The sequence below is a fragment of the Mirounga angustirostris genome, unplaced genomic scaffold (genome assembly GCF_029215605.1).
Source record: "Mirounga angustirostris isolate CCGP_5_RB_7025 unplaced genomic scaffold, mMirAng1.0.hap1 SCAF_1, whole genome shotgun sequence".
Taxonomy (NCBI): domain Eukaryota; kingdom Metazoa; phylum Chordata; class Mammalia; order Carnivora; family Phocidae; genus Mirounga; species Mirounga angustirostris.
This window is the reverse complement of record NW_026991709.1, coordinates 127,923,724-127,949,980: the sequence shown is the minus strand read 5'-3', so window position 1 is coordinate 127,949,980 and position 26,257 is coordinate 127,923,724. Positions and strand designations below refer to the sequence as shown.

General features: G+C 42.8%; 1 protein-coding gene across 1 annotated transcript in view; it reads right to left on the bottom strand.

The window, feature by feature from the left end:
• CPNE4 (copine 4) overlaps positions 1-26,257 on the bottom strand; it is a 175,617-nt gene that overhangs the window by 37,944 nt on the left and 111,416 nt on the right. The window contains exons 6-7 of the mRNA XM_064587888.1: positions 14,934-15,032; positions 2,047-2,133 (exon numbers count right to left, since the gene is read on the bottom strand). Of these exons, the coding sequence (XP_064443958.1) occupies positions 2,047-2,133; positions 14,934-15,032 (186 nt within the window). The remainder of the gene's footprint in view (positions 1-2,046; positions 2,134-14,933; positions 15,033-26,257) is intronic.

Below are 26,257 nucleotides of genomic sequence, written 5' to 3'. Positions count from 1 at the left end.
AGAGCCCGATGTGGGGTTCCATCCCAGGACCCCAGGATCATGACCTGAGCCGAAGGCAGATGTTTAACTGACTGAGCCACCCAGGTGCCCCATGCTTCTGGCTTCCTTATGCAATGCTTTGCTTGATGGTTGGGACACCCTACTATTGTCTGTATATCAAGGAAATAAGAACTTGGGAATGAGTCGAAGTAACATGGCCCCTGAGCACTAAACTATAAGATCAATTCATGGAGAATCAAAACAGACTTACACACAGCCACCTAAAGGAGATAGACAACCACTGAAGTGGTTCATCTAGATTTTTTTTTCCTGCTTCCCTGGGCACAAGGATGCTTTGAATGTGCCTGGGATTTGATTTGTAAGGTAAGATGACCAGTGATCTGCCTTTGGAAGAAGAGTTTATTTTTATTTTTTTAAAAATATGGACTTTTTTTTTTAAAGATTTTATTTATTTGTCACAGAGAGAGAGAGAGAAAGAGAGAGAGAGAGCACAAGCAGGGAAAGCAGCAGGCAGAGGGAGAAACAGGCTCCCTGTGGAGCAAGGAGCCCAATGAAAGATTCAATCCCAGGACCTTGGGATCATGTCCTGAGCCGAAGGCAGATCCTTAACCAACTGAGCCACCCAGGCATCCCTAGAAGAAGAGTTTATTACTCACAACTCCCCAAAGGATAGGAAGCATGTCATACCACTCAGGGGCCACATGGGGAAGCACCAGGGTCAGTCAGAAGGCAGAAAGATTGAAAGGAAAGTGTGGGCGGAAGTCTTTATTTTGTGTGTGTGTGTGTGTGTGTGTGTGTGTGTTTGTGGTAAGGAATGAGTGGGGCAGGGTAAGCAGTTAAATTGTTTTAGTATTGGAGAGTCTGAATAATTTTTGTGGCTCTGGGCTATAAGGATGGTCTCTAATTATCTGAAGCCTGGACCCGGGGTCATATAGGACCACAGGAATATTGGCTCCATATGTGAGAGCTCTATAAAGGAGGTGTTTGGGGGTATGGGCTCTGGATTGGTTGGTCTACATATCAAAGGTAGGCTCACAAGCAAGTTGTTTGCTATCTCCAGAAATTTAGCTAACCCTGGGAGGTGCAGACCCTACGCGGGTCCATAAGGCTCCAAGATGTTAAAGCATCAAAAACTGTAGAAAATAAAAGATCCCAGTTAATACAATGATCCCAGATGGCCAATCCCAATATACTATCCCCTAGTCCCACTGATTGGTTCAAGAGGTGGGCATATCCGTCTTTTCTTTCCCCTCGCTCTTGCTATGAGAGGATGTGCAGCGCCTGGCAGCCATGGAGAGGCCAATCTGGGAGAAGGAACCTGACAAACACAGAGAGAAACTAGATGGCATTTAAGTCTTGTGTGTTGGAGTCAAACAGGCATAGGTTAAAATCTCAGCTCTTAAACTTACCACGTGTGTGACTAGTTACATGATCTCAGTTGACAACTGAAGTCTCAGGGTTGGGATACAAGTTAAACAGAATTCATCATCATTACTCTCACATAGTAAATACTCAACCAGTGCCAGAGTTATTCTCAGATGTGACTTAAGAGATTTGATTGTTAGCATGTAGGATTTTCTGTGACGTTAGAGCCCTTCTGGGAGGAGTTTCTAGGCCCTTGTGATCTTTCACCACTGCTTTGTGTTCATGGTACCACTCAGTATGGGTGAAGCGCCACACAGAAAGCACTGAACACTGTGACAAGCATACAATAGGCGCTCTGGAAATGTTGGCTTACCCTTTGGGGGGATCTCCCTCTGATGCTGTTCTGGACAGAGAAGAGCCTGACATGTGACCAGGACTCCCCATCTCTGGGGGTATGACTGTCTTTGTGGAAGGGATGGTGGCACCGGGCCACCACAGTTCCAAGACCACCCATGCTTACATTTCTCATTGCACATCCATTAATACATTGACTTCCTGATTTTTATTTTAAAAAACACCACACCTCCTTGACATTCTCTCTCACTGACCATACAACCTGAGCTCTTCCTCCCAGACAGCCCTAGCTTCACACTCCTTGAAAGAGAGGGACTACATACATACCTTGCACTGATTCAAAATCACAATGCCCGAGTTCTTATAATTCTTCTTCTTGGCTTTGTACTTGGGGTTGATGCACTCCCACTGCACCTGCAACAAGAGAGCCTGCTCAGGAAGAAGGGGAGCGATTCAGTGAGACTAAGCCCCCAGGTGCTGCAGCAAATGGATCTGAGTCTCTGTGTCATAACCCAGTTCAGAGGCATGGGTGAGTGCTATCCGATTGCCTGGTTTGAATCCTGATCCCACCAATTTCCAGCCACGCAACCCTTAGCAAATTACTTGATTCCTCTATGCCTTGGATATCTCCTCTGTAAAATGGAGGTGATAATTGTATCTATCTCAGGATTATTGTGAAGCTTTAGTAATTAATCCATGTAATACATTTAAAACAGTGCCTGGCGGCCTCTCAATGATCCCCTCCAACGGTACGTCGCAGTCCCAGCCCCTGGTGTGGCTGTACTTGAAGGTGGGGCCTCTGAGGACGTGATTAAGGACAAACGAGGCCGTAAGGGTGGGGTTCTGATCCTTCAGGATTAGTGTCCTAGTAAGAAGAGACCCCAGGGCCAAGCTCGCTGTCCACCCTGTGAGGACACAGCGGAAGGATTGCCAGCCGCAACCCCGGAGAGCTCTTCCAGAAACCTGCCCTGCCAGCCCAGGATCGGCACCTTCCAGGCTCCAGAACTATTTTATTTATGATGAGAGGGGAAAGATGGCGGAGGAGTAGGTGACCCTATTTCAACTGGTCCCCGGAATTAAGCTGGATATCTACCAGACCACTCTGAGCACCCACGAAACCAGGCTGAGACTTAAGAAGATCTGGATCTCTACAAACAGAATATCACAGGCGGTTGGTTTTGAGGTACGAAGCAGAGAGCCATGATCCTGCGGGCAGATATCGGAGGATAAACGGCAGCAGGAGGGAGCCTGGCCGTGGGGATCCTACACCGCCGGTGAGTGACAGCCTCGCGCGCGCTGTGGACGGGCACAGAGTCGCAGACCGGTAGCATCGGGAAAGGACTTTAGGGCAGCCCCCCGGGGTGGAAAACCAGACCAGCGTGGTCGTGCGCACGTGAACTGCAGCCCCCCGGACAGAAACCGGAGCGAAGGCTGCGCGCATGCGAACTGCAGCCTCCGAGATGCAAACCCGGTGCGCCGGGGCTGCGCCAGTGAACTGCAACCCCTGGGGTGGAAACCCCAAGCAGCGAGCGGCGGAGTTGCGCGCAGGCGAAATGCAGTCCCCGGGCCGGAACCCCAAGCGGCGGAGTCGCGCGTGTGCGAACTGGGAGCGGCTGGTGGTTTTAGAAGCACAAAAGGCAGAGACGTGCCGACCGGAGGCAGGACTGGGAGCGCTGCGGAGGGGCGCACAACCCAGGCTGCTGCAGTTTATAGCAGCACGGACAGAGACGGAGACGGTGTGGCCTGGAGAGCTCACTGAAGAACAGACTGAGGTCTCTCTGCTCTGAGGCAGAGGGTTGGAAACGGTCTCTTCTGCTCTGACTCGTGGAAGAGACGTGGAAAGCCGCCAGGGAAAGCTGCCAGAGAACAAAAGCCCCAAAGACTGATTCCCGCTGAGCCCATCCCCCGCCACAGGGGTGCAGGGCAACTCCAACCAAACAGGGTTGCCTGAGTAACAGTGCGGCAGGCCCCTCCCGCAGAAGACAGGCTGGGGAAACAAGAGGCCAGCAACCCTAAGGTCCCAAGAAAACAGGTGCATCTTGCTTGGGTTCTGGTCAATAATGTGGACTCTATACATTCCCTCAAACACCCATCAACAGAATGACTAGGAGGAGGAGCCCCCCAAACAGAAAAGACTCAGAGATTATGACTTATGCTGCAGATTTACAAATGGATGCAGATATAACCAAGATGTCAGAGATGGAATTCAGGCAAGCAATTGTGAAGACAATGGCTAGAATGGAGAAATCAATTAATGGCAACATAGAGTCTCTAAGGGCAGAAATAAAAGGTGAATTGGCAGAACTCAAAAATGCTATCAATGAGATCCAATCCAATCTAGATAATCTAACAGCTAGGGTAACTGAGACAGAAGAGAGAATAAGCAATCTGGAAGACAGTATAATAGATAAAAAGGGAAAAGAGGAGGCCAGGGAAAAACAACTCAGAATCCATGAAAATAGAATCAGAGAAATAAGTGACACCATGAGGCGTTCCAATGTCAGAATCATTGGAATCCCGGAGGGAGTGGAGAGAGAGAGAGGGCTAGAAGATGTATTTGAGCAAATCATAGCTGAGAACTTCCCTAATCTGGGGAATGAAACAAAAATTCGCATCCTAGAGGCAGAGAGGACCCCTCCTAAGATCAAGGAAAACAGGCCAACACCCCGGCATGTAATAGTAAAACTTGCAAATCTTAGAACCAAGGAAACCATCTTAAGGGCAGTTAGGGGGAAGAGATTCCTTACGTACAGAGGAGGAACATCAGAATAACGTCAGACCTATCCACAGAGACCTGGCAAGCCAGAAAGGCCTGGCAAGACATATTCAGGGTACTAAATGAGAAGAACATGCAGCCAAGAATACTTTATCTGGCAAGGCTTTCATTTAGAATGATGGAGAGCTTCCACGACCGGCAGAAGTTGAAAGAATATGTGACCAATAAGCCGGCCCTGCAAGAAATATTAAGGGAGGTTCTATAAAAGGAGAAAGACCCCAAGAGTGATCTACAACAGAAATTTACAGGGACAATCTATAAAAACAATGTCTTCACAGGCAACATGATGACGATTAATTCATATCTTTCAAAAATCACTCTCAACGTGAATGGCCTAAACGCTCCCATAAAATGACACAGGGTTGCAGATTGGATAAAAAGACAGGACCCATCCATATGCTGTCTACAAGAGACTCATTTTGAACCTAAAGATACATCCAGACTGAAAGTGAAGGGATGGAGATCTATCTTCCATGCCAGCGGACCTCAAAAGAAAGCTGGGGTAGCAATTCTTATATCAGACAAATTAGATTTTAAACTAAAGTCTATAATAAGAGACACAGAACGACACTATATCATTCTTAAAGGGTCTATCCAACAAGAAGATCTAACAATTGTAAATATCTATGCCCCCAACATGGGAGCAGCCATCTACATAAGCCAACTGTTAACCAAAATAAAGAGTCATATTGATAACAATACGTTATTTGTAGGAGACCTCAATACTCCACTCTCAGCAATGGACAGATCATCTAAGCAGAAAATCAACAAGGAAACAAGAGCTTTGAATGATACATTGGACCAGATGAACCTCCTAGATATTTACAGAACATTCCACCCTAAAACAACAGAATACTTATTCTTCTCGAGCGCACATGGAACCTTCTCCAGAATAGACCATATACTGGGTCACAAATCAGGTCTCAACCAATACCAAAAGATTGAGATTATTCCCTGCATATTCTCAGACCCACAATGCTCTAAAACTGGAACTCAATCACAAGAAAAAATTTGGCAGAAATTCAAACACTTGGAAGCTAAAGACCATTCTGCTCAAGAATGTTTGGGTCAACCAAGAAATCAAAGAAGAACTTAAACAATTCATGGAAATCAATGAGAATGAAAACACATCGGTCCAAAACCTATGGGATACTGCAAAGGCGGTCCTAAGGGGGAAATACATAGCCATCCAAGCCTCACTCAAAAAAATAGAAAAATCCCGAATTCACCAACTAACTCTACACCTTAAAGAACTAGAGAAAAAGCAACAAACGATGCCTAAGCCACGCATTAGAAGAGAAATAATTAAAATTAGAGCAGAGATCAATGAATTAGAAGCCAGAAACACAGTAGATCAGATCAACGAAACTAGAAGTTGGTTCTTTGAAAGAATTAATAAGATTGATAAACCACTGGCCAGACTTATCCAAAAGAAGAGAGAAAGGACCCAAATTAATAAAATTATGAATGAAAGGGGAGAGATCACGACTAACACCAAGGAAATAGAAACAATTATTAGAAATTATTATCAACAACTATATGCCAATAAACTGAGCAATCTGGATGAAATGGAGGCCTTCCTGGAACCTATAAGCTGCCAAGACGGAAACAGGAAGAAATTGACAACCTGAATAGGCCAATAACCAGAAACGAGATTGAAGCAGTGATCAAAAACCTCCCCCAAAAACAAGAGTCCAGGGCCTGATGGATTCTCTGGGGAATTCTACCAAACATTCAAAGAAGAAATAATACCTATTCTACTGAAGCTGTTTTAAAAAATAGAAACAGAAGGAAAACTTCCAAACTCATTCTATGAGGCCAGCATTACCTTAATCCCCAAACGAGGCAAAGACCCCATCAAAAAGGAGAATTTCAGACTGATATCCCTGATGAATATGGATTCCAAAATCCTCAACAAAATCCTAGCTAATAGGATCCACCAATACATTAAAAGGATCATCCACCACGTCCAAGTGGGATTTATCCCCAGGATGCAAGGGTGGTTCAACATTCGCAAATCAATCAATGTGATAGAACACATTAATAAGAGGAGGGAGAAGAACCATATGGTCCTCTCAATTGATGCAGAAAAAGCATTTGACAAAATACAACATCCTTTCCTGATTAAAACTCTCCAGAGTACAGGGATAGAGGGAACATTCCTCAAGCTCATAAAATCCATCTATGAAAAACCCACAGCGAATAGCATCCTCGATGGGGAAAAGCTGAGAGCCTTTCCCTTAAGATCAGGAACACATCAAGGGTGCCCGCTCTCACCACTGTTGTTCAAAATAGTACTAGAAGTCCTAGCAACAGCAATCAGACAACAAAAAGAAATAAAAGGTATTGAAATAGGCAAAGAAGAAGTCAAACACTCTCTTTTCGCAGATGACATGATACTTTATGTGGAAAACCCAAAAGACTCCACCCCCAAATTACTAGAAGTCATCCAGCAGTTCAGTAATGTGGCAGGATACAAAATCAATGCACAGAAATCAGTTGCTTTCTTATACACTAACAACGCAACTGTAGAAAGAGAAATTAAAGAAATGATTCCATTTACAATAGCACCAAAAACCATAAGATGCTTCGGAATAAACCTAACCAAAGAGGTAAAGGATCTATACTCTAGGAACTATAAAAAACTCATGAAAGAAATTGAAGAAGACACAAAAAGTTGGAAAAATATTCCATGCTCATGGATCGGAAGAATAAACATTGTTAAAATGTCTATGCTACCCAGAGCAATCTATACTTTCAATGCCATCCCGATCAAAATTCCAATGAAATTTTTCAAAGTGCTGGAACAAACAATCCTAAAATTTGTATGGAATCAGAAAAGACCCCGAATCACCAAGGAGATGTTGAAAAAGAAAAACAAAGCTGGGGGCATCACGTTGCCCGATTTCAAGCTATATTACAAAGCTGTGATCACCAAGACAGCATGGTACTGGCACAAAAACAGACATATAGACCAAGGGAACAGAATAGAGAACCCAGATATGGACCCTCAACTCTATGTTCAAATAATCTTTGACAAAGCAGGAAAAAACATGCAATGGAAAAAAGACAGTCTCTTCAATAAATGGTGCTGGGAAAATTGGACAGCCACATGCAGAAGAATGAAACTCGACCATTCTCTTACACCATTCACAAAGATAAACTCAAAGTGGATAAAAGACCTCAATGTGAGACAGGAATCCATCAAAACCCTAGAGGAGAACATAGGCAGTAACCTCTTTGACATCGCCCACAGCAACTTCTTTCAAGATACATCTCCAAAAGCTAGTGAAACAAAAGCAAAAATGAACTTTTGGGACTTCATCAAGATAAAAAGCTTCTGCACAGCAAAGGAAACAGTCAACAAAACAAAGAGGCAACCCACAGAATGGAAGAAGATATTTGCAACTGACACTACAGATAAAGGGCTGGTATCCAAGATCTATAAAGAACTTCTCAAACTCAACACCCAAAAAACAAATAATCAAGTCAAAAAGTGGGCAGAAGAGATGAACAGACACTTCTCTGAAGAAGACATACAAATGGCTAACAGACACATGAAAAAATGTTCATCATCATTAGCCATCAGGGAAATCCAAATCAAAACCACACTGAGATACCACCTTACACCAGTTAGAATGGCATAAATGGACAGGGAAAGAAATAACAAATGTTGGAGAGGTTGTGGAGAAAGGGGAACCCTCTTACACTGTTGGTGGGAATGCAAGTTGGTACATCCACTTTGGAAAACAGTGTGGAGGTGCCTCAAAAATTTAAAAATAGAGCTACCCTATGACCCAGCAATTGCACTCCTGGGTATTTACCCCAAAGACACAGATGTAGTGAAAAGAAGGGCCATATGCACCCCAATGTTCATAGCAGCAATGTCCACAATAGCCAAACTGTGGAAAGAGCCGAGATGCCCTTCAACAGATGAATGGATAAAGAAGATGTGGTCCCATATATACAATGGAATATTACTCAGCCATCAGAAAAGATGAATACCCAACTTTTACATCAACATGGATGGGACTGGAGGAGATTATGCTAAGTGAAATAAGTCAAGCAGAGGAAGTCAATTATCATATGGTTTCATTTATTTGTGGAACATAAGGAATAACATGGAGGACATTAGGAGAAGGAAGGGAAAAATGGGCGGGGGGAATTGGAGGGAGAGATGAACCATGAGAGACTATGGACCTGAGAAACAAACAGGGTTTTAGAGGAGAGGGGGGAGGGGGGATTGGTTAGCCCGGTGATGGGTATTAAGGAGGGCACGTACTGCATGGAGCACTGGGTGTTATATGAAAACAATGGATCGTGGATCACTACATCAAAAACTAATGATGTATTGTATGGTGACTAACATAATAAAATTAAAAACTACAAATAAATAAATAAATAAATAAATAAATAAAACAGTGCCTGGCACTTATGAATGCTTTCTATTAAATAGGGTCAAATCAAGCAACAGAGGGAAGGAGATGTCTGTAGACACATTCCTAACACAAGTGTTGAGTCTTAGTGCCTAGGAAATGGCTTAAAAGGTCAGAACACTGAGAGACATTGAATGCTGGCTACAGGAAGTTAGTGGGAATAATGACGAGTTTGCATAGACCCTCGCTGAGAACTGAAATAATGAAGTGATACATAACACAACGGTGACACAATAGATCTCCAAAGGGGATAGTATGAGAGCTGCAGGAGTGGCTTGGAACTGAGGAGGTAGCTGGGAACTAAGGGAGTGTCTAGGGGAAGAGATATCAACCTTTTCAGCCCACAGAAGACTTCATGTGATAAAACCAACTACAAGTCAAACATCCAAGAGCCACTGAATGCTCCTGCCCACCATTCTGTGGGAGCCAGATCCTTGAATTTCCACTCAGGAGACAAATTTTCACTTTCTCTCTGACAGTTAGGAGTATCTGAAAATAAAGCAGTTTCTGAGGCAGATGTGAGTGGGGTAGACTGATACAGCTTTGACCCCCATTGCTCCATTCCTCTCAGTGTTCATCCATTTGTGCAGGTCCCTCCACAATGATGATGAGCTTAGTCATGTGACTTGTTTTGGCCAATGGGAGATTAGCAAAAGTGATATGAGCAGAGGACTAAAAAGTGCCTGTGCATTGGGGCTTGCCTTCTTCCTGCTGCTGGGGAGTTTTTACTATCATGTAAAAAAGCTGATATCTGATCTGGAGAATAAAAGAGTATATGGAGAAATGTCCCGGCCATCCCAGTTGCTGAGGCACAAATGCATGAGTGAGTTCAGTTGGCATCATGTAGAACAGAGAGGAGCTGCCCCAGGTGAACTCAGCCTAAATTGCCAACCCAGGGAACTGTGAGTAAATAATGATTGTTGTTTTCAGCTAGGAAGTTTGGGGGTAATTTGTTCCTCAGCAACAGATAACTGAGAACAGTAGTTTCTCAATACTGGGGAAGGTCCAGTAGGGGCTGGGCAACCACATAAGTGTTGGGAAGAAAGGAATCCTGTACTGGCTAAGGGTCCTCTAAAACTCTTTTCATAAGAGGAAGGAACAAAAAAGAGGAAGGAAGGAAGGAAGGAAGATAGGAAGGGAGGGAGGGAGGGTGGGAGGAGAGGAGAGGAAGAAAGAAGAGTCAAATTGAATCTGAAATCAAGACATTTCCAACCCTGTTTTTTTTTTTTTTAAAGGCCTAATCTTTTCATCATGATGATGGTTGTCTTTTTTCCCTCTCTTAGGTTCTCTTCTCATTAGCTCTCCATGTGGGTAGTGCTTGATAAACAAGAATTCTAGCTTGTCTCAAAGTAGATCTAGTATTTTCAGACAAAGCACCCCAAGTCCCTCCCAAACCCATCAAAACTGAAATTGCCTTTCCCCCAAATCTTCCTCTAATATCACCATATGAACAAGTAGCATAGGGATTTACCTTACAATTGGAAAGAAAAGATGCAAAATTAGCTGTGATGATTCCTTTGTCATTTTCAATAATTTCTATTAACCTCAATTTCTTCGATCAAGCGGGACATAACAAATGAAACTTCGAATGAGTTAGATTTCAAGTTATCTGAAGAATTATAGTGATAATCCATGAAAAGTCTACTCATTTCCATCTTAGGCTAAGGCAAACCAGTAGGGGAGGGTTGGTACAGCCAGACAAGGGCTCTAAGGAAGCTGAATCAGAACCTGCAGGTACTTGGGGCTTTTATGCCTGTTGGGTGGGAGGGGGGTGCTGATGAACCAGGTCTAAGTATTCTGCATCTGTGTTGGGATAAATGTTATTATAGGTTATTTGCTTTACATCTACAATCCCATTTAACTCTCCCCCAACTCCCTTTTAGAGGTGAAAGATGACACTCAGGTCTTATGGGTGGCAACTGGTGGAGATGGGATTTACCACATCAGTCTCACTTCAAAACCTGGCCTATTAACATAGTGCTTCCCCTAGAAGGGCCTTGGAGGGGCTCTCCTATTTGTTCTTGCAAGTTTCCTTTTGGCCACCTCAAACTAAAGTTGTTCATGAAGGCCCCCGAGAATTAACCCAAGTTAATCAAGAATTTACCCTGCAGAACCATGACTCTCACAGGAAGGAGCTTAAAGAGGATGGCTCCTCTTTTTGTCTCTGTTTCTCCTTACTGAGTTTCCTCAGTTCCAACTTCCTCTATCCTCCCTCCCTATCCCCCATTCTCTTGACATTAACTACCTGTTTGCTGATGGCTCTAAAATACACCCCTAGGTAGGCCTCTCTTCCAGTTGCCCCAGCCCCACTCTTGAACTTTCCTCACAAACTGGACCTCCCTGAAACCAGACTTCCTTACTCAAGAAATGGCACCAATGTTTACTCATCTACCCCCCTCACATCCAAACCCTCAACACGGCTTGTAGCTCTTGTGTCCAAAATCCATCTTAAATCACTCCACTTCTCTCCATCTCCACCATCACTTTTTGAACCTAAGTCATTATCGCCTCTTGTCTTGCCTACAGTAGTAGCTTCCTGACAGATCTGCTTCACTGTCTTCGCTCACTATAACGAATTATCTACACAGTGGCCAGAGTCATTTTTTAAAAAGTTCAAACCAGTCATGTTATTCTCTGGCTTGGACCTCTTTGTACCATTGTCCAGGAGAACTTTCTGCAATGATAGAAATATTCTATATCTGTACCAACCAATATTGAAGCCGCATGAGGCTAAGGAGCACTTGGAGTGTGGCTTGTGTGGCTGAGGAATTGAAATTGAAACTTAATTTTAATTAATTAAAAGTAAGACTAGGGGCGCCTGGGTGGCTCAGATGGTTAAGCGTCTGCCTTCGGCTCGGGTCATGATCCCAGGGTCCTGGGATCAAGCCCCACATCGGGCTCCTGGCTCAGCAGGGAGCCTGCTTCTCCCTCTCCCTCTGCCTCTCCCACTGCTCATGCTCTCTCTCTCTCTGTATCTCTGTGTCTCAAATGAATAAATAAAATCTTTAAAGAAAAAAAAAAGTAAGACTAAAACGCTCACATGTAGCTAGTGGCTCCTGTCCTGGTGAGCACAAAGCTGTCTCTTATCACATTTAGAAGAAAATCCAAATTCCTTTCTTCGAGCTATTAGAATGTGCTTTTCCTGGCCCCTGCCTCTGTCTTTGAGCACATCCCATCCACCCTCTCTGATCCAGATACACTGGTCTCTCTCCACATCCTTAATCACACCAAGCTCTTTCCTCACTCAGGACTGAGCAATGCTATTCCCTCAGCCTGCAGGCTTTTCCCTTGCTTGTTACATGGCTGGCTTTTTTTCATCGTTAAGGGACTTCAACTTAAATGCTGCCTTTTCAGATTATCTTTCCAATACCACACCTTTATACTAAACTTGTTCATTTTTTTTTTAAAGATTTTATTTATTTATTTGTGTGTGAGAGAGAGCGCATAAGCAGGGGGAGTGGCAGGCAGAGGGAGAAGCAGGCTCCCCGCTGAGCAAGGAGCCCGATGTGGGACTCGAACCCAGGACCCTGGGATCATGACCTGAGCTGAAGGCAGACACTTAACCGACTGAGCCACCCAGGCATCCCAAAACTTGTTCAGTTTTTTTATAGCATTTGTCAAAAGCTGTAATTACATTTTTATTTTTTGTTTATTTGATTCATGTTAATATTCTACTCTGATGCACAGTCATGACACACGTAGAACTTGGCACTTAGTAGGTGTTCTGTAATAAATACTAGTAGAATCAATAAATAAGAGAACATTTCCCATAGTGCATATGTGCCCATACGGGGCTGAGTGATTGGACTAAATAAAATCTTTCTGGTATCTCGGTGATACAGAAAAGTACATAGCATATGATTCATTTCCTCAGTGGAACTTAAAAGATTCATTTCTGTTTGAAAGCATTAGACTTTGGTGTTCTTCACTTATAATATATGCTATAATTTTACTTGTACTACCCTCTTAGGAACCTAAAGATGAAATGTTTCCCACATTTATTGATTTGGCTCTTTCTTCTTGTAGAGGAGAATAAGGCACAACTTTGTGAAACTTTTTAGAACTCTAATACGTGGTATTGATAACTCATTAATTTATTAGCCCAGTAGGGTCTGGTTCAACAGAACAATAACTTCTCTGGCTATCTTGCTATCCTGGGTGTGACTTCACTTACAATTTAGTGTTGGTTTTTTTTTTTTTAAGATTTTATTTATTTGAGAGAGAGAGAGAGCACAAGAGAATGGAAGAGGGAGAGGGAGAAGCAGACTCCTCGCTGGGCAGGGAGCCTGATGTGGGGTTCGATCCCAGGACCACATGAGATGTGGTCAAATCCCTGGGATCATGACCTGAGTCAAAGGCAGACACTTAACCAACAGAGCCACCCAGGCGTCCCAATTCAGTTTTGGTTTTGACTGTGGCCCTGAACTGCTGCATGCTTGCTCGTGGTGAATGTCTTTCCATGTTACACAAGTTGTTTGGAATCCTGAATATTTAACAGAGCATGTACAACAGGTTTTGTGGGAACTACATGGAAAGTTGCCCTTGATTTTCTAGACCAAATATAAGTACTTGACAAATGGTCTGATTCAGATTAAGCTTCCAGTTCTAAAGAATGTTTATTCCCATCCAGTCTAGGTATATCTTGACCTTATAACTGAAAGAAGAGACATGAAAAATGATTTGTTGGACATCCTCTGTAATCAGCACTTCTGACCAGGTCAGGTATAGGATATTATCTCTAAGGGAAAGACCTTTCTCAAAGCCACTGAATGCTCAGCTGTCACTCTTTTCTGTTCCATGGGGACAGTGGGTCCCAGAGTAAGAAGGTCAGGTATTTTGGTTTTGAGTTCCCCTGAGGCAAGTAAGTAGTTCATTTGGGAGGTAATACCAGGAAGCACCATTTGAGGAGTGGGGAATTGAGATGTGGAGGCTGTCAAAGAGCTGTGCAAGTCAGTTACCACTGTGGGCAACCAGGGCCGATTCCTGCTGGGGAGCTCTAGGAAACTGCATAGAGGACACACTCAGAGTTCTGCCCCCTGTGTGGCAAGAGAGCTGGAATACTTATACTTCACTCCCTATTAGTTACTTGTTGAGGGCTGCTCCCTAGAAGGAGCTACACCTCCCCTCATACTTCAGCCTGCTGTGGGCATAGGCAGAACAGGCTCCAATCACCAGAGAAAGCCCATAGGCAAAGAGATACAGGTTTTATGGCTAGAAATTGGGCAGGTGAACAATGAACAGGTAAGAACAGCAGTTACATGGTTAGGGTCCATGTCCATGTCTATAAATTTATAGATATGTGAATGTATGTGTGTCTGAGAGAAATGGAGAGGAGGTTTAGGTTTCTGTGTGATGCTATGAAATCCCTATATGCCCCTGTTACGTGCTAGTGTTTGGGTCCATGTCTCAGTATCCAGTGCGTTGAGTGAAATGGTGGAGCCAAATTAAAATCTAGTGGCCATAATGAATATTTGGAGGAATCCAATAATTTTTCCAAAGCAGTGAATGTGTAATTAATGTCACCAAGTCATGGAAAGAATAGTACTACCATAAGCAGGTATTTGGGAAGTGCTAGCTACATGCTAGACACTCTGCTCAGTGCCTACCATGGATCATCTCATTTAATCTTCTCAAAGTTCTATTAGGTAGGTACACTTACCACCTTCATTTTTTAAGTGAGAAAATTGAGCCACAGAGAAGTTAAGCCACTTAATCCAGGGCTACACAGCTAAAGGAAATTAGAAATATTCTCCTCTGACCTCTCTGTTTTACTGATAGAGAAACCGCACCACACGGGTGCAGTGTCATCTCCAAGGTCATACTGGGTGCTTTGGTTGGGTTAGTAGTAGAATCTAGGTACTCAAATCCCACCACGCTTCCTACTTGTCACATTTAATCAAATATTGATATCTCTTCTCTAGGCGTTCCATGTGTAGTGGGTGCTAAGGTTGCATCATGAGAGAAGTGTCTGGGTGAAATATCATGTGTGGTTTACCACCTACCTGTTTCCCTTCCATCGCTCCTCTCATCTCCTTGAATGTCGAGGTGAATTCTCCAATGAAGTCGTGTTTGCCATTGGAGTCCCAGTCCCACACTATGCACTGCAAGAGGAAAGAAGTAGCTTATAAAAAAAAAAATCAAGAATGCATCCACAGTAGCTGACGGCATTGTGAACTTTATGAGGAAGAACTGATGAGAGATGCCTGGTCTAGATGCCACAATCCTAGAGTGTGGCATGTGGGATGTAGTATGCCTTTGGTTTCTATAGTTTTTTTTTTTTTATTAAGTTTTAAATTTAATTTTTTAATTTTTAAAAAATTTTATTTATTTATTTGACAGAGAGAGAGCACAAGCATGACCAGTGGGGAGGGGCAGAGGGAAAGGGAGAAGCAGACTCCCCTCTAAGCAGGGAGGCCAACAGGGGTGGGGGCTCAATCCCAAGACCCAGAGTTCATGACCTGAGACGGAGGCAAACACTTAACCAACTGAGCCACCCAGGCGCCTCTTTTTGAAGGCATCTCGAAGAAAAACGAATTTCTCAACTTTTGCTTTCTCTTTCAATGTGGAAGCTATGGTAGATAATTCTTTTGCTTGGAAAACATATTAATAACTCCTTTGGTTATGAAGGAGATTGTATCAGAATAAATCAAAGTGGAGGAGGTTAAGACAAAGGGAGCTCCACTGCTCTGCTGAATAAAGTAATGTCAAGCTGAGTTTTCCCTTTGCAACTAGATACATAAACCAGGGCTGTGGGTTGAGAAGAAGTTTGGCAAGGATTCATCAGAGGGCTGAAGATGGGCCTGATACTGGAGTAGGAAGAGGTGAGAGACAAGTAAGGAACTTTGGAAACTGTGAGGTCTAAATTTCAAGGTCAAGTCATTTGGATATCTCTCCCCTCATGTGTCTTCTCTACTTCCTCCTCTCCTGTTATCCTTGATACTCTAGTAAATCTGCCACCCATAACAACATTTTGCTTGTTGTGACTCGGAGAATAAAGGTGAGGGGCTATGTCCATGTTTTGGGACAAGCAGATAGGACAGCAGTGTGATATGGCCCGTAGGGATTAAAAACTGAGGGAGCAGGGCTGCGGAAAGAGAGCTGGACAGATGACTCCTAGGAATGGAACCCCACAGAAACACTGGGGAGGGTGTCAACTTCTGCAGTACATGGAAGTAGAACTCAAGATATCTTATCTAGATTTTGAAATGAATCTTTGTCCCCAGGAAGTTGGAGAATTACAATTAACATTCAGTTTGAAACCATTCAATTTATGCTTTTTGGTCATTACATGTTTACTCAATTGGTAGATGCTAAAAGTAAACTACTAATAGGATCCGTTACATCAGTCTGAGTCTCTAAGTGAGCGAAATGCGCAGCAGAGTCCCCAGGTGACCCAGGATGGACATTTGTATGTATAAGAAATAAATCACTGCCGTTCTCAGCCACTGAGATTGCTACCACATAACCCAGTCTGAGAACCATTTAAGTCCTTAAAGTGCTGTCATAGGAAAAGGTATTTCAATTTACTTTGTTTGACTCCAAAAGGAGGAGAACAAATTTTGTGAGGAAGTTACAAAGAAATAACAAAAAAAAGTATTTCTTAGGAATTACACCTGTCCAGAAATAGTCATCTGTTTGTGTAAGAGTGAGTGTTTCATTGTTGGAAATGTTTAAGAAGAAACTGCAGGACTATGCCCCAAAAATGTGGTAGAGAAAGTCAAGTAGACAATGTTATAGAGGATTTGGTGGGATGTTCTTTGAATTTTCCTCTAACTTGGAGATGCTAAGATTAGTTGGAGTTGTATAGGTTGCAAAATAACGTCAATGAAAGGCTTAGCTCTTTCTGGTTGCAATGCTAAGCACTGCAATATTTGGTAGGAATGACGAGAACCCCCTTTTTAATTCAAAGTAGGACGAAGTTCTTCCTCATTTATTCCAATGGACGGTGGAACCAATCAATGATTCATCCACTTGGAAAAATGGCTCAGAGTGTGCATTGTAAATATGACATTGTTGAACACTGTGCATTGATCTGCAGTCACTAATAAACAGGGGTTTTTCTCTTTGTTTGCCAGTCTCTCCTTACTGCCTCTCCCTCTTTACACATGTATGACCTGGGACTGGACACAGAAAGAAAGAAGGGTGGTTCTCAGGACCCTGTCCTTAAGGCTCCTAACTTTGCCTGGTAGTAAATACAGCCCTGAGACACCTGAGGCTGACGCTCAGATACTCTTCTACCTTGAGGAGCAGATAAAGAGACAAAGGGGGCAGAAGCACAGGAGAGAAAAGAAGTGGAAGCAGCCTTTTCAACACTTCTGCATTGGAGAAGAGGTTGAATCCCTTTCCTCCTGCCTCCCTAGTCCTAGTGGGATATAGAAAAAGCAAGAGGGGATGTACAGAGTACTTCATCTTGTCATGAAATCTTAGGCAAAAACCACATTACTCCTTTTTTGCCCACTATTAGATATCCCCTCATGCTGTAGTTAGTAACTTTCCCTCCTTCTCCCCTCCATGCACAGCATTCAGGACATTTGTAATGTGCTATCTCTCAGGGGCAGAGAGAGAGTGACCATGGACCCTCCACGGGTTGGAGAGGAGGAGTCAGGTTTGACAGGACTCTAATCCTGCCCGCCCCCCCCCCCCCGGGGGGGGGCAGGCCCTGTCGCTCACATGGGCCCTGCTTCTTCGATTGGCTAGCATTTCTCATTACGGCAGATGCAGAAGTCTGCTTTGACCTTTCTCAGAAGGGACCTTAAAGGAAGGAAGACACAGTGAAGCAGAAAAACAAAAACACTTTTTCCATCTCTCTGTGCCATGAAGCTGGCTTGTGACAGCTCTGATGTGGTTGAGAGAGGAACGCATTTTGGTGAAAAGTAAACAGATCGGCTGCCCTGTAGAAAAACTGAGACCGAGGCAGGGTTCTTGGTGTGAATCAATAAGGAAGCCTTGACCGACCTGTGAGAGATCAGCAGCTGGAAATTCTCTGTGAGCCAGAAGTCTTCTCACGTTCCTGCGTCTCGCAGCAGAGTGTAGTATGCAGTCTTACCATGTCTGAGCTCCACAGGGGGTCCAAACAACTCCCTCATTTTACAGAGAAGGCCATTATGGCAGGGACGTGAAGTGGCTTCTATGAGTTCACCCAGTGCGGGGCTACGACTAAAATCCAGGTTTCCCACATCCCTGATTTCACAGCTACCACACAAATAGCAAATTATCATAATTAAACCATATATAGTGCTTACTGTGTACCAGATGTTGTTCTGAGCATTTATTATATATATATATATTTACTTTATATATAAAAAAATATATATCAACTCATTTAATCCCCAGAACAATTTACTGTTATGCTCATTTTGTGGATAAGGAAACAAGAGGCAGGGAGAAGTAAAGTAAGTTTCCCAAGACCACTCAGCTAACATTAGATAATCTTTGAACTAAAAGAAGTTCATAGCTTGTCTTAACTGATCATCTTTTCTGAATCCGTTGCCATTTGGTTTATGGTCTTTAATCCTTTACAGTAACCTTGAAACGACAATACTATTATTACCATTCATAGGTAATTGCCATTCACAGGCTTAGAGAGATTAAATGACTTGACTGGACACCTAGAAAGTGACAAAGATGGATTTGAATCCAGGCGTCTGGTGCCATAGCTGATATATTTTCAAATATACCATATTGCCTCTTAATGGAAGCAGAAATTCAGAATCGAGGTCTTCTTAATTTGCTCTGTGTAAAAAAACCCATTCTGTGATTGAAACTATAAACTATTAAGATTCCCTGAAGCTCAATGAACGCACCAAGCAACAGAGAGAAAATGTTCACTGTACCCATGCAAGAGGCTGCACAGACAGCAGTGTGTGCATGCTCTCTGGGGTCTTTAGCTCTGTCTGTGAATTGCATAGATAGGTGTGTCTTGAGAGTTTGCATTACTCCACCCTGTTCTTATTTTATATTTGCATGGAACCCATTATAAGAAAGGTATGCCAACTTACTGTTCATTAGCCTTTTGTGATGTTCAGTTTTATGTGTCACCTTGGCTAGGCTACAGTACTGTTATATTTTTTAAAGATTTTATTTATTTATTTGAGATAGAGAGAGAGAGAGAGCACGAGAGGGGGGAGCGGGAGAGGGAGAAGCAGACTCCCTGCTGAGCAGGGAGCCTGACGCGGGACTCGATCCCGGGACTCCAGGATCATGACCTGAGCCGAAGGCAGTCGCTTAACCAACTGAGCCACCCAGGTGCCCCTACAGTACTGTTATTTAATCAAACACTAATTTAGGTGTTGCAGTGAAATTATTTTATAGACACAGTTGATCAGTTAATAATCAGTTGACTTTAAAATAAAGGAGATTTTGTGGTTCCATATGAATTTTAGGATTGTTTTTCTATTTCTGTAAAAAAAATGCCATTGGGATTTTGATGGAGAGAACACTGAATCTGTAGACCACTTGGAGGAGTATGGATATTTTGAATGATATTAAGTCTCCCAATACATGAACACGGAATGTCTTTCCATTTATTTGTGTCTCCTTTAATTTGTTTAGGTGAAGCAGAATTTGCTGTCACGTTTCTCCTGGCTCCATAGTCATACCATCCCCTTAAGCTTCCATTGCAATCTATTTATAACTGCTCTAACATCTCCAGCTACATGGTCATCACTGGCCTATATCCACGACTTGAAGGAAACCTCTGAACACTCAGATTTTTTATCAGGGTTTAGCACAATTCTTGGGCGCAAGTAAAAACTCAGATAAATATTTGATAAGTGAATGAAAAAGGTCTCTCTCCCTGAGTCAAGTTGATGGCGTTCTCTGAGTGTTTGGTCCTGTCTACACTGGAAAGGGAAAGGAAGATATTGCATTCATCTCGTTGATTTTTACTAAAGGAGACAACTGAACCAGAAAATAAGCCTTGGTGGTTGTAGGTGTAGGAATGCAGAAATGGGATTATGGACATAATTTAAGGATTGTAGTCACAGGTGCTAGGGGCTGGGAAGCAGGAGAGCTAAATTCTAGTCTGACCTCTGCGGGTAGTGCCGTGAGACCTCGGGAAGGCTTCTCAACCTCTGTGCCTTGGTTTCCTTATCTATAAAATGGGTGTCTGGGGAACGAGAATTGGAAGGAATGTGAAGTTCCTTTCCAATCCAGAATTCCCTAGTTACATGACATTGCATCTTTATTCCTTTTTCAACCTTCTGTTCCAAAGTCTGAGACTATCATATTAAAGCAATACAATTCTTATTTAACTATTAATACCTGGCTAATTCAACAATACTCTCTTTGCTCTCTTTTGCTAGGTATCTTTATACACCTTGGAGAGCTAAAAGTCCATTGTTCATTGTCTCATGGTGATCCTCACAAAAGCCACCCAGCCCCTGGGAGAAAACGGGTTCATTTTTTACAGATGATGATCCTAAAATATAATAAAGCAACTGAAGGTGACTTATTCCCAAGTGCAGAGCTAGCAAGAGTTGAATGAGACCCTGAACCTGGCTTCATTTCTCTACATCCAGGGCCCTTGTCATTATACCACATCGCTTCACAATATACTTCTGCCGGGTGCCTTTCCAATGGACAGCTTATTTTTCCTTTCTTTTCTTTTCTTTCCTTCTTTCTTTCTTTCTTTCTTTTTTTAAATAATCAACTAATTCATGATATCTGACCTCTCTCAGGGAAGAATACACTTATATACATTTTTAATGTTCTCTTTGATAATAAGAACTCTTTAAAATTGCCCAGAATGATTAACCCAGGAGGGGTCTTACTGGGTTCATTTAAAGGTCGAATTTTAAATTGAGACCATCGAGATTAAACGCTAACAATGTAGAAACCAGACTGTGTTCTCATATCACTCAGTCTAGATCAGTTTTCTAACTGCAACTTTTAGGAAATCAGGCAATATTCTATCATTTTATGGGGCTTTTAGGCAAATACATGCAATCATATTTCAAGACAGCCATGATTAGGGATTTGTGAGAATTTCACCCATAATTTAGTATTTGGGTTGACTTCTTTTTTGTAAAAATGCAATGACAACCCTTAACACAAAATTGGTTTAGTGGTTTATATAGCACTCTAAATATCTACAAAAAGAATATCAAATATATATTTGTTTATTTGATGGTTGTGACTTGCACAGGCAGACCTTGGCTGGGTATGTCCATGGGGAGAGGATCCAAGCTCCCTTGGTTATCTTTTAATCACTTTATTTTGATTGCTCACTGCAGATCTGGCAATAACTATCTGACTGACCCAGCTGTTAGGATAAGAGTTAAAAGTAGTTCCTCCATTGTGACATGAATACTCTGATTTGGACTTCTGAGTTTGGCAGGGCAGAGTGCTACATGGAGTAAAGACAGAGAGCTTCACAGCAGAGCAGAGCCTGAAGCTGGATCCAGTTGGATGGTTATATGTAGGATCTAGATGGAGGGGAGAGGCCTCAACCATGTCCATCTCTAGGAGCCACCTTTGCTGGAATGGTGGGCAGGACTAGTGGAAATTTGTCTGTATGACAGTCCAAGTATCTTCTGAGGGACTCAATCTAAGGTGAGGAGGGAGTAGGCTGGGTCTCTCAATCTGAGGGACTCAATCTAAGGTGAGGAGAGAGAGATGGGTCCAGGAACAAAGAATTGGATTTTACAGGAGTGGGGCAAGGCTAAGTAGAGTCTGGTGACAATCACTCAGGTTTTTCCACAGGCTTTGCCCCTGAGGATTCATGTCTGAGTTCTCCCAGGGAGGGGGCTTTCAGTAAAAAGGTAGCCTGAAAGAGCAGTTTTCACAAAATAGCAGGGTCCATGTAGGCCAAGAGAACAGAGAGAGTGGTTCTGATGCACTGAGAGTACCAGAATGCAGTCACAGGGACTCAGGTGCACCTCCACGCTGGGGAGGTATTGCTTGGGGGCTGGGGGAGGAGGGATAATGGGAGCAGCAACAGCAGCAGAGAGAAAATGGTGCTGGAATCTCTGGGATCCATGGAATATGATGTGCCTTGGCTTGGGGTTAATGCTTCTGATCCAGTGAAAGTGGAGAAGGGCCTTCAGCTGGCTTCAGGGGTAGCAGAAGCAGGAGAAAATGCACAAAAGGAGGGTGGAGGGCATGGCCCATGCCGTGAGGTAGCTGAAATGACTTGTGGGTGAGGGATGCAAGAACCTGCTTGAAATTTTCAAAGAAATAATTGAAGAGTGAACTTTAAAGTAGAGGGGAGCGAGGTCAGAGGTCTTGCCTTAGTTGATGAAGCAAGACCTTGTAAAATGTAGGTCCTAGCACCCGTCTTTAAAAAAAAAATCTATACTAAATATTGGGTATGCCGGCATGTTTTAATTCCAGTGTGGACCCTATAAATGAGGCTGTGCATAGTCATCCACCATCTGTTTTCCCTGCCTGGCCTGCCCTCACTCACTGATCCCCACCTCAAGAGGAACAGAGCATCTGGGACATGAAGTCTAGATACAGTGGGGGAGTACTCTGTTCCTTTTCAGTACTATATGTCCAGAATGATGCAGCTTCCTCTAATCCTGAAATTTAGACCAGGTGCTTAGTGGGAGGAAGATCCCAAAGCATGAATTCCCCTTGTAGACTCGGGTCAGTGCCATTTAACTCAATCTGCTTTTTTGGTTCTCGACTCTCTTGCTGTCAACTGCTGCTTTTTCTTCCAAATCTGCTCTCAATTTATACTTTGCATTTGTCTCACTACATTTCTAGTAATCAGGCCAAACTGCCTTTTCCAAAACTAGAGAGCTGGTTGAAGATGTAGTGACCCCCAGGGGAGGGAATACCTTGACCTTGGGGGTAACATGCTAGTGGTTTAATAAGGGGAGAAATGGCAGCACGCTTGGAGTCATTCATAATTTGATTCAAATCTCTTCCCTCTCCCTGGACAGCTGTGTAATCATCCCCAAATCACTTTGCCTTTTCCTACCTAGTCTATTCATCTGTAAGGTAGGGATGATAAGTCCTCTCTATTCACTAGGTTTTTGCAAGAATTTATTTGACACATATATATTATTTATCACCTACCATGGACGAGAGATTATGCTGGCAATGGGTATAAAGAGATGAAAGACTATCTCCTACCCTCAAGATGCTGACAATTTAGCACAGGAGATGCACTTGCAAATAGATAATACAGTGGACATGTCAAAACTGGGGGGTTGTGCCAAGGATTGTCACCATGGACAGTCAGGAAGGCTTCTAAGGGCAAATAAGAAAATAGCACCTGCCAAGCGGCATATGCAAGTATAAGAGCTCTTTAATTTATTTATATAGAAGGATAAATGGCTAAAAGCAGATCCTCTTCTGAGCATAAAGTAAGGACAGATAGAGCAGAAGAGCACTCTGGGTGCCTGCAGGGACAACTGGAGGACACAGAGCTACTTTCTCCATCCTCTTGTTTACCCTTGAGCCTGCACGGGACTGGAATGTAATCTGCCCAGTTGAGTCTCTTGTCTCCCTCATGTTACATGCTCCAGAGACACTGCAAGCATCTCAGAGCACTTCCCTGCAGGAACTTGTGCTATGCCATGATGAATGCTCCAGGATATGATGACGGAGATGTGGTGGTGAAAAAGGACAGATTTGGGAAAGCACAGAGGTGGGTCCTGGCGTGGCCTCTGATGCTAACCAGCTAGGAGACATTAAGCAGGTCATTCTACCTCTCTGGGCCTCAGTCGTCTTCTGCAAAGTGACTGGCTTGCATTAAAGGAACAGTGATAAGAAAATGTTATGCCTAAGGATTTAGTATGCCTAAGGAAAGCTTGTTAAATTTCAGATTCCCAGGCCCTATCAGAGATTCTGATTCAGTTTTCTGGGGAGAGTCCCAAGAATCTGCCTTCGAAACAAGCATGTTGCCAGTTTCCATGCACGTGGCCTCTGGACACTTTGAGAAGCAATAGACAGAAAATCCAGGAGTCTGGGATGACAGTGGCAATAGTTATATTTACATCCTGGCTCACACTGTCTTTTTCAATCCAATGAGAAACCTGACCACAAACAGAAAGTAACATTCAAGAGCCATCCTGACTCCTTAATGATCATGCAATGCAGCACTGCTCTAAGCAGGCAAGCAACATTCTCAAAGGTTACCCTCATGAGAGTTGGACTGAGAGATTCCCAGGAGGGAAGGGTGATGTGCACGTCGGCTTTATCTTGCAGCTCACACATCTCCTTTTCTGGACTGCAGCCAATCCCTGAGACATTCCACAACGAAGTATGTCACTCTTGGAAGCTTTCATTGGAGATTTATGGCTTTGGGAGGCTTGGTTAGTTCAGATAAGCTTCAGAGGCTCCCAAATGCTTGTCCAAACCTCTTTAACTTCACACCTCGCTACTCTTTAGGAAGATTGAAGCTCCCGTGGTTGTGTGGGCACAGTGAAGAGGCAGGCTTTGACAGTGACTGATGCCTCAAGCTTTCAACAAGAGCTCTATCTTCATGATCAAAGTCACTCTGAATTGGTTCAAACTGTACCACTCTTTTCTACCAAGTTTACAGGTGTAAGATCCATCTGAGAAGCTGATAGTCAATCAGGGGCTGATGGGTGTTGGACTCAGGAAACTTCCTTATGTGAATTGCAAATATGAACACAATCTCTACTCAATGCACAGATATTCAATAATATAAGTCAGTCTAGTAGGCTGTTGGGGTATGATGAATACTATCCTTAACATATAATGAAGTATGGTTCTCCTTGAGGAGTTCTAAGGACCTCTTTCGCACTCTCTTGGCTCCCGGTCTCTCTCTTTTCTATATCTTTATCTCCTCTGTATATTTCCTGAAGCATATTGCAGATGAATCTGATATATTTGATAATAGGAGATTGAAAAAGTGACTATGGGTTTTGTTTTTCCTATTTTATTATTATTTTTTTTGGTTCATTATCACACCTTTACTGAGTATCTACACTGTCAGGAAATGAGCTAGGTGCAATACATAGAGCAATGAATGGTAAAGATAGATGAATTAATTTTTACTTGCATAAAGCTTACAGTCTAGTCATAAAAACAGACATTAATCCCATATGGAAAAAGTGTAAAATTAAGGACTCAGTTGGGTAAATGAATGAGTGAATGAAACAAACATGTGAATGGCATCTTTCATACAAGAATCTTGGAGGACTTTTCACAAATGGTAAGCAACAATTCCCTCCTAATGTTTTGGAGGATCTGTAGGAACTGATATAGAATTTAGACTTTAGATTAGGAATATAATCTATTTCATTTAGAATTTAGATTAGTTATATAACCTATAACGTCATAACTTTATAACCTCAGAGTTGTAAGACAGAAAGGCCGTTTCAGGACTCAAGAGTCTGAGACACTGTATCCACAATATGTGCCATGAAAAGAAATAGAAGCCCACCTACATCTCATGTTAGAGAGATACTAGGGAGAGAGGCACTTTGGGGGGGAAATCTCAACATTCTGAATAAAGATTTGCTTTTCACCGAGTCACAGAAACAAATGCTCAGCACAGCTCTCAGTGGGAGGAGTACTGGACAGAGTCAGGAAATGAGTGCTCTTGGTCTCAGAATGGCTGTTACCTTTTTAAGCAGGATACTTTGTTTCTCAGGGGCTCAAGGCTATCATCTGGAGAAAGAAAGGATTAGACTCAATGTCCTTAAGTTTCTGTCCTACTCTTAAAACGATTGAAAAATTAAGTGATTCCTTCTCCTTCACTAGTGTCATTCCCACCCACCAGCGGGATCATACTTGATCAACTCTGGGAAGAATGATTGTATCATGCGTCCTGTGCCATTGCCTCCATTCTAGATAGTAATGACTCACCAAAGTTGGAAGGCAAATTCTAAAATCTTCCATTTGATTTTTACCCAATACAGATCTAACTCCAATAGGTATTGACGTTATCAAACTAAATTGACATTGGGGTATCCCCGTGTTAAATTCCCTATTAGATTCCCATGTTAGATTTTTGGCAAGTTTTTGAATTCCAGTTGAGTGATGAGCCTGGGGTAAATGTTCTTTGACTGACTGAACTGGGGTGAGATGTGCAATGTAGGCTTTAAGTTCCGGAGGTCAGACGTCACAAATCATCAATTTTCCTTGTAAAGTACCCTGTATAGGTGGTGCCTAATAATTACATGTTTTCTGTTCTGTCAAGTTATTTGTTTTTAATACAGTTAGCATTTGAGTTATTTTTGTTTGCCAAGTTCTCTAAGCACATCTCACTTAATCCTCACAACAAACCTGCTAGGTAGGTACTGATAACAATATTTTGAAAGAAATTGAAGCCCAGGGATGTTAGGTAACTTTCTTGAGGTTACTCAGTTAGAAAGTGGTAAAGTTGGGATTTGAACCTTGGTCTCTT